The sequence below is a fragment of the Phascolarctos cinereus genome, unplaced genomic scaffold (genome assembly GCF_003287225.1).
Source record: "Phascolarctos cinereus isolate Bilbo 61053 unplaced genomic scaffold, phaCin_HiC Scaffold_9;HRSCAF=440, whole genome shotgun sequence".
NCBI lineage: Eukaryota > Metazoa > Chordata > Mammalia > Diprotodontia > Phascolarctidae > Phascolarctos > Phascolarctos cinereus.
The window spans coordinates 14,693,009-14,711,246 of record NW_027556402.1 but is presented as its reverse complement, the minus strand read 5'-3'; the positions used below and the strand labels follow the sequence as shown (position 1 = coordinate 14,711,246).

Genomic DNA, 18,238 nt, shown 5'->3' with positions numbered 1-18,238 from the left:
ATTGTCCATCTACTGTGCCAGTAGAATTTGTTCTCTGAATGGTTAAAAAAAACAGGTTGAAGACAACCTCCCCCTACTTAAAGGCATCCAAATACAAAAACTAGCCCCTAAAGGGCAGCACACTGAAGAGCAGTCTTTGTACACAGACACTAAGCTCATGGCCTCTCATCATGGATGAATCACCCCCTCATTTACCCACCACCCAAAAGGAGCCCCATGTTTCAATGCTGTCTGACAAGAAAAGGACAGAACCCACACCCCATAAGACGATAAAGAATTCAGTGTTAGACATCCAGTTGCTTGTAAAACACCAAAATGTATTTGAATAAAACTGTTAAATGTAAAAATGGATTATCATGAGGTTGCCATTAAGACTTAACTCTCACAGAATGAAGTTATCCCCTTAACAAAAAGTTTAAATTCCAGCTTTTCAAATAAATATACTCTTAACAGAAAAAAAATTAAAAATCAATTTAGAATCAATTCAGAATGAGTGCTTTATTTTTTAATTTCCCACAAAATAAACTGAAACTATCATTTACATCAGTTGAAATGACAAAAAAAAAAGAAAAGTTAGAAATCAATCTGCTATAACTCTCTTGTAAACACTTTATGAGCACAAAATAAGGATTAAAAGAAACAAAATGGAAAAACGAAATACCTCTTAAATTGAGGATAATCTCACTGTCATATTACCCACCTGCAGATGTATAAACAGCAGATGTATTTAAAGTAGTGCAAGATTTAATGAATTTAGGACAATACTCAAATCAGCCCTAAACCAGTTCTCAATTACTTGCTCAAGTTCGTAAATAAGAATCAATTTAAAAAGCAAATCTCTCCTAAAACTTAACCAGCAGATAGATGTCAACTTCATACCCAATACAACACTAACTATGGAGATCTTGAATATGTTTCCCACCCCCCACCCCCAAAAACATACACACCAAAAAGCAAAGCCCCAGCACCCAAAGTGCGTACACTTCAATGTAACTGCAGGTCCTCCCCTGTACTGTCACTTGTGTAAAAAAAGGTTTCCTTTAATATTTATATATCCGGGAGTGAACATATTGCTTCAGATCCTCTTTCTGAATTTAAAATATACACACGTAATTTTCCTTTGTCTCTGATAAAGTACAAATATTAGTTGATAATGGGGAAAATGGGTGAAGAAAGCTCTGTGGCTGAGGTGAATAAAACAAACTCTCTCTTCTTTAAGAAGCATGAGCTGAAATGTAAGGCATTCCCATTCTGGTTGCTGCATGTATAATAAGGGAATGCAGATTTTGTAAACAATAGCTCTAAGACAGAAATACTGAAACCAAAAGACATTACTAGAGGATCTCTACTGAAGGTCCCCGAACCTAACCTACTTCATTAGAAATCAGGGGAAAACGTCTGGAATTTCTCTCGTGTTAGGAGACGCTACCCTTTGTCTTCCCTTTTCTTTGTTCCAACCCCATAATCAAGCATGAAAACATTTTCCCCAAAGATCCTTGAAATAAAATACTGATGTAAATGCTGATTTCAAGGGCAAACAGCTTTCACAAGAGTCTATTTCTCGGGCATCTTGCCATCTGCTGACTCTGAGGCCGCGCCGTTCTGGGGTAAAGTGTCAAGGGACTCCTGCGAAGCTTTCCTTCGGGGAGAGTTTATTGGGACCTGAGGCTGGTGGGCAGCAGCAGGTTTGGCAGCACTGAGTGGCTTTGAAGAAGAACTGGACGGAGGTCTACGGCGACTACTTTCCTCTCCAGTAGAAGCTGAAGAATGTCTTTTCCTCCCAAATTCTTCACTAATAGGAGGCTGTGTATGAACAAAGGGGATATGGTTTAAAGAACCAGAGATGTGGATTTTGGCAACTTAAAAAGGTTGAAGAACCATGGTCTAGGGGCAAGAAGAATCTGATTTCAAAACAATTAGATGATCCAAAAACCTGATGATTCTGGCTAACATTTTTCTTTAGGAACCCTGGAATTTAGACCATGAGGCTAACATTTTATTTTGGCTGAAGTCACCCTGAATCCTTCTTCTCTAATGTTTAAGAGAAAGCCAGGACTCCTGGCTCAGATTAAACAGGAGTTACCAGGACTACAGCCTTGTGAAAACACTGGCTGTCAAGGCCATCTGAAAGAAATGGCTTTTCCACCTCCCATGGAACAGTCACAGACCTGTCAGACAACTCCAGCTCACGGCCATTAAGTCCAGGTATACAAAAAGGAGATCCAAAGGTCTCCCTCTTCTCTCCCTTTCTTTCCAAGTCTCTTGGAGCACGGGGTGCCCCAGACTCTTCTCTCTCCCTTTCCCCTCCCTTTCCTCTCATTTGCTTATCCCATAATCCTTCCATGTCCCTCCCCAATACACTGGAGCCACGCCCCTGCTCTCCAGCACGCCCACAAAGCCTCGCTCCCACATCACGGCACGCACCATCACACAAGTGTTTCAGTCCAAATATCTTGGGGGACGTTTCGTGAGAGCTCCAAAGGGGTAATGGACACCACAGCTGTCAGTTTATGAACAACTGTTCGGTGAGCTTTGGTGCCTATAAGACAGACTGTGGGCTTCAGAAGGACGCAAAAAGAAGCACGGGATATTAAGGAGACCCACAAAGGTGCCACCATAAAGTCTGAGAACCACTAGCCTAGATGGTAATTGGGAGAAGACTCAATAAGATTAAAATTTAAAACGTGTTCCAAGTGGTGCTCAAGATAATCACAAAAAGACATCCTGTTAAAACATGTAAAATAGTATTGATCAATGTTAAGCAAAAATAGAAAACATGACAAACTAGTTTTAAAACACACATTTTGTTTTAGGATCCTATGCCCTTCTGGCTTCTGTTTCCAAGCAGGGCCCAGAGTACAGCAGCTACCCACCTTTACATAAAAGGACAGCCCATCACAACTTCGTGTGGGAAATTATAAAGTGTAACATAAAAGTTTAAGGAAGATGCTGACAACCCATGCCAGACCAAAATACAAATGTAATCAAAGATTACAAGAGAAGGATTTTAAAACTTACATCAACTCGGAAGTCTTCCAACCTCTTAAAACTACAGAGGTATTCCTGAAGTTTTGGGTCAACAGACTGAGTCTTAGATTGGGAGTATTTTAGGTAAGCCCAAAACTTTTCCAGTCCATACAGCTGACCTGTTAACAGAACAATACACACAAAAATTACATTCGTGGTGCTGGAGCAGGTCGTGTGATTCACATGGTAAACACACTAATGACATCTTGACAGCACAACCTCAAAAACAACCCATGCTTCCCTCAAGGTATGGCCGCAGCACCCCACCCACGCCACCTTGCCTCTTTCCCAGCACATCAGGAAGGGAGCGCACAAGAAAGACCTTTGCATGACCTTTATATCCTTTATCAAGCTCGACCCAACAAGTCGTGGGGTTTACACACCCCTAAAAATTTAACTATTTATCACTCTCCCTATTCACTACTGAGATCAGGCTGAAAACTTTAAACATGATAAAATCAGCTTTCATACCTGATTCATAGTCTTTTTTGGTTTCTTCTTGGAAATCCTTGAAGATCTCTTGTCTGAATTTTTTTTCCAGTCCATAACTATAAAACCTGAACAGACATTCTAGCCCATATCTGAAAGGGGATGAGGGAAGTGAGAGATAAACATTCAGTTGATTCAATCTATTTTTTCAGTGATACTATAATTAATTCATTAACTACAATAAATGGAAGGGAGCAACAGCAATGATAATCCAAGCGAAAGGATGATGCAGCTCTTGGCACAGCTGATTTTGGAATGCGAATTTCTATACCAGATTTTCCTTTGTATTTGGTCCTGCAGCTAAGTCTGACTTTATGTTTTCATGGGGGTCATGGGGACAGCCCAAGCGCTCCCCTGTACTCCCCCGATGCCAGGTGCACCGACAGGAGGACAAGAACTGCGAGGCACGGCTGAATTTTCCTCAGTAATATCGAAGGAATATGCAAGAGGACTTCAGGCCGCTAACTATCATGCAATCTAAAGCTAGCGTCTACTTAGGTTTTTTTGTCGGTTTTTTTTTTGTTAGGCAATGGGGTTAAGTGACTTTGCCCAGGGTCACACAGCTAGTAAGTGTATGTGTCTGAGGCCAGATTTGAACTCGGGTCCTCCTGAATCCAGGGCCGATGCTCTATCCACTGCACCACCTAGCTGCCCCCATCTACTTAGTTTTGTATTGAATTTGTAACCGAGTACTGCAGTGAAATAAAAGGTGTGTGGACAGCTGTCTCTTTGAGAAAGGAGCTTCTAGGGGACCAAAAGCAAGGTTCCGGCCTAGGCTTATGCCCATACACCGTGTATATGCCATGCTGAATAATGTCACCGAGCTCCAGTCAGCTCCTCCGTCCTGAACAGACAGGAAATGAGTAAGTCATGCTTCTTTCCAGGAAGACAAGAGAAAAGCCGACAACAAGAAATGTCCGTGTCCTCTTACTACAGATGTCTAGGAACAACGAGGACCTGGATGAACTAGGCCTATATATGCTAGTTTACTCCCTATAATTACAGAGCTCAATTCTTCAAGCACGTTTTATTTGGATTCTGTCCTTCACAAAGGCTGGCTGACCAAACCACTTACAGGGAGTGACTCTGAAGAGTATGAATGGATGCACCGGGGCTGCTATCGCTACTGTGTATCACATCTGAGAGCAGCACAGACACACTCATCCCGGCACCATCGAGGAGGTGGGGTATGAAGACGAACGGAATGAGGTGAAAGGCTATTTCCATTTCTGTGTGTGCAGGAGCATATGATGCTCCAGCATCATTTCCTACCCTCGTCTCTCACTCTCCTGTAGGTCAGCCAGTGGGCTCCGGTGGACCACAGCCCGAGGATTAGATGGGACGAGGCCACTGTGGACAGAAGACAGTTCCCACGCTCGGCCAGGATGTCAGGCCGGTTGGATTCCGGTTTATCCTTTGTAGGAAGCCTGGATCCAGGAATGATGGGAAGTGGTGGGAGATCTACACTGGCATAAATTAAGGTACTATTCTCCTCCCATCTCAGGCTAGACCCTATTGTGGGCAGCAAAGACAAGTATGGGGTGGAGAGAAGGCAAAGAGCAGAGGCACAAAGACTCGAGTGCTTCACTGCCGCCTGCCTCAGTTTCCTTGACTGTAAAGGGCGGATCTTAACAGCACCTGCCTCCAAGGGGGGGCAGCGCTCGGCCCCATGCCAGGCACACAGCAGGCAGGCACACACCCAATAAACACCTATCATGTAAACGGCTGAGGCCCTAAGCGTCTTCCTGTGGCTACAGGGGGACAAGGAAAAAAAACACAACTATTCACCAGATACGTGTGGATCTGCTTGAGTTTTTCTAACAGGTTATAATAAAACATTAGCTACTGTGATAAGAAGGCATCTGGGAATGCATGTGCTTCCATGAAGCCTCTTTAGGAACAGTGTTAGTTCACTCAGGATATATCAGCATTATTTGAAAAGTCATCTTCCACGTGAAAAGAAAATTTCAAAATAACCACTGGTGGAACCCATCTGACCTGTAGTTTTCTTTTGCATCATCCCAAGCAAGTTGTCTAAATTCCTCGTACATTTTCTTATTGAAGTGGTCTCTGAGAAAAAAGGACCAGAAACGAAAGAGGGTATTCATTTCTTGGGACTGGCCAATTCCCAAGCGTTTTCTCTCTGGAAAAATGTGAATGATAAAATAAGTTCATATGAATATAGATACAGATAGGTATAGATATATAACCCACTAACTTGAATCAAGAAAATTAATGTTTTAAATGAGTTAAGCCAAAAGGGCTAAATCATAAACCTTAACCAATTTTTTTTTTGGCTTTTTGGTGAGGCAATCAGGGTTAAGTGACTTGCCCAGGGTCACACAGCTAGTAACTGTCAAGTGTCTAAGGCTGGATTTGAACTCAGGTCCTCCTTACTCCAAGGCCAGGCCTCTATCCATTGTGCCACCTAAGCTGCTCCTGCCAATTTTTACAAAATTATTTCAAAATATTGAAGAAACTTAATTTTCCAATGCACTTAAAAAAATCACTGCTAAAATTTAAAAGCTTAAGGGAAAAAAGGCTCATTTCGTTAAAAAAAGGTTTCAATTTTCAAGTGCTGTAAAATATATGGAGAAGATAACACTTTCGTGATAAATAAAATTAATTTTTTACTGCTTCAACTAAAAAGTTTAAGATGATTTTTTACAAAGAGATACAACAGCTATTAGCTACGATTATTAGTAGCTTACCTCCAAGATCTAAGTGCTAACATACTATAATTTACTGAAAATAAAAGAAAAAGAATTCTAACTGGATATATTTTTTATATAATTCTAAACACTATGTTAATAGAGGAAAAAAACCCATTTTATTTTAACAATCTTAAATCTAACTACTTGTCAACTGATGGGAACCTTACTTACCATTTAGGCACCTTCGACGATATTTATGATATACTTGTTGAGTAAAGCCATTTTCCTTCAAAAGTTCATGAGAAGGATGCTGGAATTTTGGGAGAGAATGAGGGGTACATCCATAGCTTCCTACCAGTGGTGCACCTTCTGAAGGTGAAGCATTTGAACTACTGTTTGAAAACAAAAACAAAAACTTAAACTTGGCATACTAGTGTAAAAGGATCTGGTTACACCTCTCCCCCCACACACACACTACACAAGGAAGCAAACAGTCAAAACCAAGCTGCACTGCTTTAATCACTGTTGGAATTCTTTTAAACTGGCCTTATTTTTTAAAAATTAATTTACTATAAAAATCATAACAGCTGAAACCCATATTATATAAAATTAAAACAAATAACAAATTCAAAAACTGAAGTGATAATCAAAATAATCATTAAGTAAATGGCCCTATTCCACCTTCAGCTCCATCAACTTTCTTTTTAAACTAAAGAAACTTGTATTCCTATTACTTACCTTTAAGACAGAAGAGTTAATGATGTGAATGAAGATAAAAAGTGGGAAGAACAAGGTTACTGTGGTCCAAAGCATAGAGTTAGTGGTAGTCAAGAATAGAAAAGATACCATCATCTCTGAGAGGAGTCTGGGATAAGCAAGCAGCAGCCCCCCAAATTCCAGCTCCACGGTGCTTCCCTAATCTACATCCTCCTGCGTCATCACCCTAGAATTAACATGTAATGGTGTGTCTTGTCAGTAAATGAAGAAGTTGCACGCATCTTTATTCCTTGCTCTTGCTTCCCGAGATGACATCATTGATAAGTGACGGGACCCTCGCCTGAGGACTGGCTCATCACCTGGCTGAAAACACTGTGGCTGCACAAGTGCTACACACAGCTTTTCACACAACGCTATTTTCCTGCTGCTTTTCACTCCATCCCACGCACAGCTTGAGCATCCAATGGCTCTGCGGCTGCGCGACTCGAGTGGCGCCAAAGGAAGACTCTCCGTAAGACTGCTCCTTTTACAAATTCCATTCCAGGAAAGGCGCGCACCTCAGCCCACCTCAGAGTAAAACGTACCATTCGAGACAGGGAGCCGGGAGGCAAGGCAGCCGCTGTTTATGGGCAGCTGCTGCCTCCGTGACTACTCCCAGTACAGGCAGATGAGGAAGTGCAGACAGAGGGGACGTCCCCTGTCCTCCCCCCACCCCCACCCCACGTCACACAATAAGTGCAAAGGTCCGAGCAGGATGCAAACATGGGTCTTCCAGCAACCCATCTCCATTATAATCCCTATGCACCATCAATTTCCAAAGAATTCAAATGCAGTAAGGCACAACGTACAAACTGTGTGTCCTTTTGTTAAAACATGACGTGGACAGATGGAAAAGCTCAACTGACAAGAGTCATGATTGATGAACTCTTATGAGTTTACATCACACACTGTCACAATAGCTAAAAAACTCCTTTCCTAAAAGAGTCAAAGGGGCAAACCCTATAAACCTGAGTCAGGTGGACAGAAATACCTTCTTTGAGATCACCACCAACCATCTTTCCCCAAAACTCCCTCTACCCAGCCCTTCACCCCCAACACCAGGAAATCTGGAAGGAGAGGGAGCGAGAGAGACCGAGCGTGGGATTGCACTGGAATATGCAGCTTCGAGGGAGGAGATGTCCTCTGCCCACACACAGGCGCACTGTCTTTGATATTCACAGTTACTGAAAAGTTACATGCGTCCTGAGAGACTGACTTGCCCGGAGTCAACAGACTAACAGGTGTCAAAGGCAGGACTCAAACCCAAGTCTTGCTGGCTGTAGAAGAAGCTCTCCTTCCACTACCCCAAGACACCTCTCCATATTTACAAACAATCTACTTGTACTGTACATTGGAGAGTGCTCAACAGGGAAAAGTCTTGGTATTCTGGTTAATTCAATGAAATATTTATGGGAATGTCCTGATAGAAACCCAATAAAAAATCTGCACCAATATATGGAGTAACATGCTTGAGTCGCATGCCTGAGCATGTGGAAACCAGAGCTCCATTCTCCCAGTCACTGATTTTGGAGGTAAAGGGCAATTAGAGATCAACAAGTCCGGCCCTCTCGCCAAGGACGGACAACGTCCATTACTCTAAGCATATCCCTAGCACGGGCACAGATAACGTGTCCCAAAAGTCTTAGTGCGGTTTTCAGCTCCCGGCAGCACTAAGACTTTTGGGACACCACTGCATCTGAGATCACATTAAAGTAAAAGTTTACATAACATATGCACGGATGATTCAGGAAAGAAGCTACTGTGTAACTCGTCATGTGTATACTTAATTCTTTACAAGAACATGTCTTCCTGCTCAGTGGGGCGCAGCACCACAAACTGCAGCAAGATTACTTAACAGGCCATCTAAATCGCACTCATCACCATTTCAGTTAGCAGCAGGTGACCTCAGCAGGTCTGCTGATTCCCTCGGCACCAGGCATCCCACAACACCAGAGAAAATCACTCCCCAAACAAGGAACTAACTAGCAGTGACACCTTAGAGGGAGCCAGGCTCTCAGGTTTTCTTCATACACAAAAACAGAGGGTTGGATTGAAAGGGGGGAGGTGGAGGGAGCTCTGAACCTGGAGTCTGTGAAGGTGTTTTTAAAAAAGTTTTGGTAAGTGTATTTGTAATCGATTAGTTGAGAAAAGCCATGGTTTAAGGGGCAGAGACAAAGAGTTCTGTTTAGGATGTGCTGAACCCAAAAGGTCAGGGGGAATCCAGTCTGAAATATACAACTAGGGAGCTGGAGACAGAGAACTGGAACCCAGGAAAGAAAAAGGTATTTTTTCATTTTTGTTTTTTAAGGGTGGAGGCATATTTGAAGAGAGCAAGGAAGGAGTCACGAGACAGGGATATTCCAGTAGGGACTGGGGGGCGGGTGGAGCCATGAAGGCACCTGCTGGAAGTGGGCAGTGAGAGATACACAAAGCAGGCTCCCCTCTCCTGGGAAGTCTTCAAGCAAAGGCTGGAATGGCTTTGGGGGCCATCATATCGGGATTCCCGATTTTTGTGCCCACTGAACTGGTGCTGTACTTCTGTGAGGTCCCCCACACAGCTGCCAAACAAGCCTTTTCAACAAACTGCCAGGTCTTGATTGCCTCTAAAAGAGACTGTAAATTGCTCTTTGGCTTTGAATAAAAACTCCGCAAAACTGCTTCCCTTCTACAACCCAGCCAAAATGGCTTCCCACTCCCTCACGTGCACCCCTCCCTCTCTGGTCTCCAGATCTCTGCACGGGGGCCCACACCAGAACAGCCACCTCCTTGCCACCTCCCCATCACTTTCACCCCGTCCTCTGAGTTACGCACATTCGTCTCTGCTACTTACAGACACGCACACTCTCTATGCAGGCTCCTCCTTGAGGGCAGGGGCTGTTTCTCCCACTGTCTGACCCTGTACCCCTAACCCCAACAGAGCCTGGCACTCCATAAATACTTGTTGATTGGGTGAACCTCAAACCACATAGAAAAGTTCTCAAAACACAGCCGAACTCAACAGGGATGCCCTGATGTCACCAACATGCACATGCCCAAAAGTCGCTGCTGAAAACTGGGAAAGCTCCAAGAGGCAAGTCCCTGAGCCAGGAAAGCAGCATGGAGTCCCAGAGCTAAACAAAGAGAAGGGATACACAGGATATAAGAACTGGAAAACACCAATAAAGAGTAAAAACAACAACCAAAATCAAAAAGGAAACGAGCTAGAAGGCCTCATCAAACACTGCAACATCCACACAATCTACAGATATTGCTCAGTCCTTTTCACATTAAAGCGAACGAACTTTCTTAATTTTATACACATACTAAGTAAAATTGTACATGTTATGACAATGGTCATAACAAACGAGACTACTGTTCTGAACAACATGCAAATTAAGACTAAGGATTAATGTCATTGTTAGGAAAATCTGTTTTCATTTAAAAGAGGGCAGGAAGACTTTAAGTTTTAAAATTCAAATACTATCCTACATTGGCACAGTTACCAGCCATTTCTGCTTTTTGTTCTTTGTTCCCCTTCTCGGAATTCTTCTATTTCCCCATTCTCGAGGCTCTTGTACTCTAGAAACATTTCCCATTCATTCAAATATTCACTGAATGCCTCCTGGCAGCAAGGGGCCGTGTTAGACGCTGAGGAAGGAGAGGAGTAGGAAGGGAAGCAAAGGAAGGTGTAATAACAGAAAACCGTCTCCGGCCCCCTGGGGCAGCTGGCATACAAATTTTCAAATGCCACTAAAAACCTCAATAGCTTTTCTTCCCATTAACAACTTGGAATCAAAACCAACAGAAGATCCTGTCGCTTGGAATAGCTACCTGACAGAAGACGTTCTTGGCCTGTGATCTCTGGAGTCCATGACCCAACCAACATGACACTCTAGAGGGGGGTTTGTACTGTGCCGTGTTTTTCTCTTTCTTGGAATCTAAAGAAAAGAAGTCAAACATTGCAATTACTTTTCAGTAGTGTGAACTTAACAAGTAAATTAAAACCCTCTGAGAGTCAACTAGCTAAAACATTTTCATACTATGGATAACACATTGTGAAATCATATGAAGTCACAAAACTCAAACATCTCTCTCTCACACACATATTACAAGTCTCATAACTTAAACAAATGGTTTTGCTAGTAGCTAAACTACCTTTGGGATGGAACGGAGTAGGATGCTTCATGATTTCATTAGGTTTTCTTTGACTTCACTACTCACATTCAAAGAAGTGATTTCCTTATCATCAAAAGAATCATCACTAAGTTAATTTTGTTTATGAACTTCTACAGTTTGAAGATGCTTTGAAGGTGGCAACTTTGAAAGCACTGAAGGACAGATTTTTCAAGATATCTTGAGGTAAGAGGAGACACCACCAATGTCTATGCCCATCTTCTCCTGACAAGGATATCCTTGATGGAAATCATGAGAAGAGAGATGTTTGCAAATGACTTCCTGAAGTACAGCACATTTTCAGGGTTACCAAACTGACTGAAAGGTAAAGACTCTGCAGCGTTCATTTAATTTTTCTCATTACAGAAAAGCGTGACTTGGTAGGGCAAACTGAGGCATTAAGGCTCCTCCAAGAAGGCATTTCCCCTAAGATTCTTTAACATGTACAACCACATAGATAACTCTTTTTCAACAATCCTGAAATCAATAACATCAAGCCAAACAGAGAGTTGTGAGCTCAACAGCATTTGCAACTATCTCCGATCATGTCCTGCAGAGTCCAAAGGGAAGACAAATGTGCTAAAAGATGATGAGGTTTTCCCAAAATTTCTATTTGTAGATGACACTGAATTGATTGAGCCAAATCCCAAAAATCCACAGGGACCACTCAAGAGAGATCCTTCTACTAATCAACATATGGAAACACAAACGAAGGGACAAAAGGATATGCTGAGACCACAATGGATGTGCTGAATTAGGTTAAAAGTAACAAACATACTACTAGACAGATACTGCAGACAGAGAATAAGTTCAGCTCAGGGTGAGAGATGAGTGGCCTGAAGACCAGCTGGAAAATTAAACAATGTGTTCAGCAGTCCCAATCTACTCCAAGAAATAACCAAAAAATCATTTTTTAAAAGACCTCTCCTCACGACGGTAGCAAAGTTATGAAACACCACAATCTTTGAAGAATACAAATTATGAATGCTCTAAATCATAATGGACAGTTTAGGTAGTAAGTTTAAGTAGATGGTACATTAAAAATCAAGATTTGAAAAATCAAGACCATAAAAGAGAGTCAAGGAAATTTTTGATCAGGAAAAGTCGTGGGGTCAACCACATCCATATGAAGGTGGGGCATAACCAGGCAGACACTCCAAGTGCTGCCCTGATACCCAAAAATGTTTTTTAAAAAAGTAACTAACTGTTTCAGTTCAGTGGGCAGAGCCTCTGTGGTGCATTTATGATACTAAGATTTCTGGGAAGAAGGTCATGGACAACATGGGCTGGAAGGGAGTTCTGCATCAGGGAGGTCACAGATGCATTTAAGTATGAACTTCTTATGATACAAAGTAGGTCAGACAATGTGTAGAAACTTTTAAAACAGCCACTCTTTTCCTATTGAGAGCGTTTCCCTTCACCTTCACATCGATGGCTTTTGGCTCCTTCACAACAGGGTAAAACCTCGGCGTCTTGTTTGGGTCTTGTAGTCTGGGCGTACGCGGCGTCTTGGGTGCTCTTGCAGGGTGAACTCTCGGAGACTCTGGGACTGCTGTTGGCAAGGAACGAGCCAGTGCTGTTGAAGACACTTCTGAAATACCAAATAATTTATGAGCCAGTTCATCAGTCAAATCTGTAAAATAGAAAAACAATCCAAATGTTAGCAAAATTCCAAACTGCCAACTCTGATGATCATTCTTTCTTTAATGGACGTGGGCAGTTCTGTAAATCCTTATCCCTAACAATCTTTAAGGGATGAGACAGTCTGCTACTGACTCACATTCTGTTAAGTATCATATAAAGCAACGTTCAAAGTGGCGTCCATAAACCCCCAGTGGACTGCAACATGGCCCCCAGGATAAGCTGACCAGAAGAGTAAGGGAAGAGGGCTTGTATTTCACCCTCCCTGGAGCAGTAAATCATGGGACTTGTCTCCAGCACTATACCAACCCCCTTCATCTTTATAATCCCTCAGCACAGACTGCCCTCTCCTTTCATCCCCTCCCACAACAGGCCTCTCATGGCTGTGGCAAGCTCCCAATCTCTCTCCTTCTGTTTCAAGAGTCAGCCCCTGAGGAAAGACCATGACCTAAGCACCCACCAGCAGATGATAGTATTAGGTAAAAAAAAAAAAACCTCCTCCTCTCACCCCACGTTCCATAAAAATGGAGCAGCTTAAGATTCTACTTTTCAAGAACAACTGACATCAGAGAAAGTAGAAATCTATTAGCTGAATTTAAAAAAAAAACCTCTGCCTACCTGATTTGTGGGATCAAAAATGACTACCATGTTTCATTGTAAAGCAATGGAGAACAAGAGATAAAGCATAAACCTTGGGCTAGGAAGATCTGTATTCAAATTCTGGCCCTGGCACATCTTGGCCATGTCTCTTCCATAACTCCTTCTTGGAGCTCTGAGTGACACTTCCCAAGAGTTCTCATCTCTCACCCAGCCCCTAATCGGGCCTATCAGGCTGCAGTAAGTGCAATCAGCAATGCACTCCTCACATCAGGATCGCGCCATCTCTGTGAGGGCTCCAGCTTTTCCAGCTGTGGCGATCATTCAAAAAAAGTTGTGAAATAAATGGAACCTAGAACCACGTCTTTGAATCACTGAATAATAAATAGTAAGCCAACACTTTCCAGAGTAATGAATAGTCAATCACACTGCTCTTGCATCTTAGGGCAAAATCTTTGTTGAAATTTCATCTTCATCTTGTCATCATGAGCTCTCATGATCATGCCACAGAGAGAGAGGAAAGAGCACAAGCACGTTCTATCACAGCCATCCTCTTAAAAAGGAAGGGGGAGCAACAAGACGAGGGGAGAACTGCTGGTGCACTCTCCTGTGCCACTGCTCCATAAATGCTTGTTGAAGGAATGGATTCACTGGACGGCTGGGGTCCTTGAGAGCAGACTCTTCATCCCATTCACCTTATGTATTCTTAGTGCCTAACAGATCAACCTTCAACAGTGGGTGGGATGAATGAATTATTTTAACAAGTGCTCTCAGGGGCAGCTAGGTGGCACAGTAGATAGAGCACCGGCCCTGAAGTCAGGAGGACCTGAGTTTAAACCTGACCTCAGACCAAACACTTGACACTGGCTGCGTGACCTTGGGAAAGTCACTTAACCCCATCGCCTAAAAAACAAAACATAACAAACAAAAAAAACCAAACACCAAAACAAGTGTGCTCTCCAGCCAACCTTTGCTTCGGACCCGAGAATGCCCTCCGCTGGCCTCCCAGCTCCCTGCACGCTTCAGGATCCTGCAAATTCTCAAATCTGAGTAAGGCTAAGCAGGGACGTGACCTTTAGAGAATAAAGAAAGGCCAGAGACCCGCCAGCCCAACCACCCCGCTTGACAGACAATAAGCTGAGTCTCAGGGAGATGAAGACTTGTATCAAGCCCGCCAGACAGACAACCCATGACAGCTGCCTCACACCTATCGGTCCGTTCATCCTTCCAAGAGCATGGGCCACCTATGCATTCCACAGTGGTCAAGACAGCAGAGCCAGAGTTAGGAAGCCACAATGGAGCGGCAGGGCAGGTCAGAAAATAGCTCTTCTACACAAAAGGGCTACTAAGGAAGGACAAAAAAATGACGAGGAGACCACAAAGTCTGTCCTGATTTCCAGAGCCTCCTCTTTTTGGGGCCGTTGCCCCAGAGTAACAAGGGCCATGAGACCATAACATCATTATTTAAAGCTAGAAAAGAACTTGGAGCTCTTTGAGTCTAGCAGCCATCATTTAACACACAAAGAAAACGAGAGGGTGAAGGGACTTGCCCAAGGTCAACAGTCAGCAGGGGGGCCTGAAAACAGCAGCCAGGGCCTCTGACTCCTACTGCCCCGCTATGCCTGCCTCCAGCAGGTTCATCTATGCCTATCCATTCAGGGCACCCCCATCTTCTCCACCAAAACCTGCTGCTCTTATCAACACTACGATAACAATAAATGTTAGGGCTTATGTGTTCCCTTTCCCAGGGACCTTTGCTTCAGTGTAAGAGATTCCTTCATTTATTTAGAGAAAAAATACTTTTCCTGCACCCTGTAAGTCACACTATATAGGCAACCACATCCTTCACTGACATAGAGGGTCTAGTCCTGGTAGTGAGCATAAAAAAAAGGAACTGGAATCAGCAAGATCCAAGTTCAGATCCAGCCTCAGACACTTACAGCTGTGTGACCCTGTGGCAAGTCACTGAATCTCTGCCTGCCTCCGTTTCCTCATCCCAGCAGCACCTACCTTGCAAGGGTGTTGTGAGAATCAAATGAGACAACAGCTGTAAAGATCTCAGCACCGGGGCCTGCACACAGTAAGCGCTTAATAAGTGCTTATTCCCTTCCCTCCCTTTCCCCTCCATAAGGTTACACTAAGTCACCCCGGGGTTCCAGGTTAGCAATCACCGGCCCAGGAAAACCTGGGCATTCGGACACAAGTCTGTTCACTGAGCATGTCCGCACAGTTGGCTTACGGTCCGAGACACTCTGCAGTCATGTGACATATGCGTTAGAAATGACCGCACTCTGCAGTCTCTGTGCTCTGCTAACTTACATTCTATATTAAAAGATAAAACTTTGGTTTAAGCTACTTCTGGATAGTGAAATGTTGATCTAAAACCAAGGAAAACAAACAGAAGAAGGAACATCGCATTAAAGTGTGAAGAAAAAACAAACGTACATACCTTGCTGAGACTGTGAAGGTCCTACAGGAACGTCTAGATTTGGCTCAAAGGGAGGTTCAGGTGCTAGATTCTCAAATTGCTCTTTACTAATTAGATTTAGCTTCTTAAAGTTTTCAACTTCTTGCTGAATTAGAATAAGGAAGCTACATTACTACTAAATTGGATAATAAACTCACAAAAGACAATTTGTATACCAACTTCAAAAAACAAATCTGTTTGTTAACAGGGACAATACATAGTCACAATATTCACAACAAATTCAACAGAGCTGGCCATTAAAATGACCGTACTTTGAATGACACTGCGCGTAGCCTGCAATAGTTACTGCAAATCATTACCGTAGTGCTGCACACCTTACATAAACACTTTAAACAGCAGACACCAGCCAGGTACCAGCACCTGCTAAGCACGAGGCCAGCCTGGGGCCGTGGGGAACACAAGGCAGGAAAGACGCGGCCCCTTCCTGGCATACAGACATACACACGGAAGGAGCTCACAAGAAAAGGCTGTATGAGCTAAGTGCCGAGCAGTAGTACAGATAGAACACACAGAGGCAGTCTGTAAAGACAAACAAAATTTGACAAAGAGGAAAGGATATTCCTGAAGAATGGAGGAGGCCCCACTGATTCTTCTTTCACCCCGTGGGCAGCAAATTCCCAATCATTACTCCCCTTCTCACTGTAATTCAGTGACAGGGTCAGGCCTAGCCGACCCATGCCTGCCCCTTCTCCACAGTCCATAGCTCCCCTATCCTTCCTCAGAACTGATTACTGGAGCTGAAAAAGACCTTGGAGGCTGCCTGGTCCAACTCTTCTTTTACAGCTAATGAAATGAAGTCCAGAAGTGAAGTGACTTGTCCAGGGTGTCTCTTCATGTTGCCTCATGCCCCCCGGAACCTCTGCTTCATTGTTAACCAACCAATCTACCCTAAATTTCTTCACATCATTCTTTCCATCTTCTGGCACTCAAGAAAACCCAGCCCCCTCTATAAGACACTGCCTCTCTGGCTGCCTTCTGCACTAGGACTGCCTGGGTGCCCCTTCTTTCAAGTACCCCAATATAATCAGCAAGAAGCCCCTCCCCCATTGCTGCTGTCACTCAGCTTTATTCCTTACCCTATCACCAATCCTCAAGCCGAGGTTACGCCCACCACCCCTGCTTTGGCATGGCTGGACACCACCAAAGGGAGTCCTCATGGTCACAAAAGGGTGGTCTTCTCAGCCTCAGCTTTCCTTGTCTGCTGCACAGGAACATTTTCCTCTTCCCCAACTGCCTCTCAATCACGCTCCCCTCAGCATCTGGGGCAAATCTCTTCTCTCAACCAACCTCCCCTCGCCCCAATCCATTCCCCTCCTCAGCAGAAGCCTTGCCTGCATCGCTGACAAAAATAAAAGGGCGTCCACCATGAGCAACCTCTTCTCTCCTCTTCTCCTCCCCTTTGAAAAACTTGTATTGTTCCCCATTCTCTCTTCCCTTCCTGCAGGAGTCTCTAAGGGAGAGGTTCTCTTTCTCCCAGCCTGGGCCATCCTTTCTGGGAAGCCTGCCCCTTCAATGATGGAGCCCTCCTCTCTCATCCTCCATTTTGCCTCATCACTGGCTCCTTGATTACTATCTATAACAGTGCCCAACTGCCCCATTCTTAAAGCACTTCACTTGGCTTTCATATTCCTCTCAAGCTCTCATTATACAACTCTTTTCCCTTTCCCAGCTAAATTTCCCAAAAGCTGTCTACACTTGTTACTTCCTTCTTCTCATCTACCACTTACTTCCCAATCTCTTGCAGTCTGTCTTCCAACTCCATAGCTCTACTGAAATTGCTCCCTCCAAGGCTACAACCTTGGATAACGGATAAATCTAGTGTCCTTCCTTCAACCCTTATCCTACTCGACCTCTCTGCTAACTCTTCCTCCTGGGATCACCCTCCTTTACTGCTCTACCTCAACATCCTACCCTGGTCCTTCACTGAGCTGCTATCCACTAAGGGCTGTGTCCTGCATGCTCTCCTTTTTCCTCTCTATACTCCTTGAAGTCATCAACTCACAGGAGCCCAGAACTTAAGGAAAATTCAACATATAAGATCCAGGAGAAATATGAGATAAACATTAAAGACCAATTACAAGGGACTCAATTAATAAAGTCAAATTGTTTACTTCATACATGTGAAAAATTAGCAGTATTGCTATGATGGTGGTCATTATTTGGGCAACTGGAAAGAAAGGCATGGGCTGAGCTGAGTATGATGGGATGATTCTAAAAAAATTAAACCGCAGGGAGAAAGAAACAGGAGTAATTATCTCATATAAATGAGGCATAAAAGGAAAAAACTGATACAGAAGAAGCTAGGGGGGTGGGGGTGGGGGGTGAGGATGGGTAGTGCTGGAACCTTACTCTCATGGGGAATGGGTTAAAGAGGGAACAACATATACATGTAGAAAGGTATAAAAGTATTCCAAATTCAGAAAGAAATAAGAAA

At 43.6% G+C, this 18,238-nt stretch overlaps 1 protein-coding gene across 2 annotated transcripts in view; it reads right to left on the bottom strand.

Moving 5' to 3' along the window:
- Positions 1 to 296: 296 nt before the first annotated feature.
- Positions 297 to 18,238, bottom strand: part of LARP1B (La ribonucleoprotein 1B) — an 85,945-nt gene continuing 68,003 nt past the window's right edge. Inside the window, exons 12-19 of one of the 2 annotated variants that reach the window (XM_020988555.2) lie at positions 15,766 to 15,889; positions 12,500 to 12,669; positions 10,737 to 10,843; positions 6,402 to 6,562; positions 5,515 to 5,659; positions 3,499 to 3,608; positions 3,019 to 3,146; positions 297 to 1,803 (exon numbers count right to left, since the gene is read on the bottom strand). In XM_020988555.2, coding sequence (XP_020844214.1) covers positions 1,555 to 1,803; positions 3,019 to 3,146; positions 3,499 to 3,608; positions 5,515 to 5,659; positions 6,402 to 6,562; positions 10,737 to 10,843; positions 12,500 to 12,669; positions 15,766 to 15,889 — 1,194 coding nt within the window. In that variant the 3' untranslated portion in view covers positions 297 to 1,554. Of the gene's footprint in view, positions 1,804 to 3,018; positions 3,147 to 3,498; positions 3,609 to 5,514; positions 5,660 to 6,401; positions 6,563 to 10,736; positions 10,844 to 12,499; positions 12,712 to 15,765; positions 15,890 to 18,238 lie in introns of both variants that reach the window. The other variant, XM_020988554.2, reaches the window with a different exon arrangement.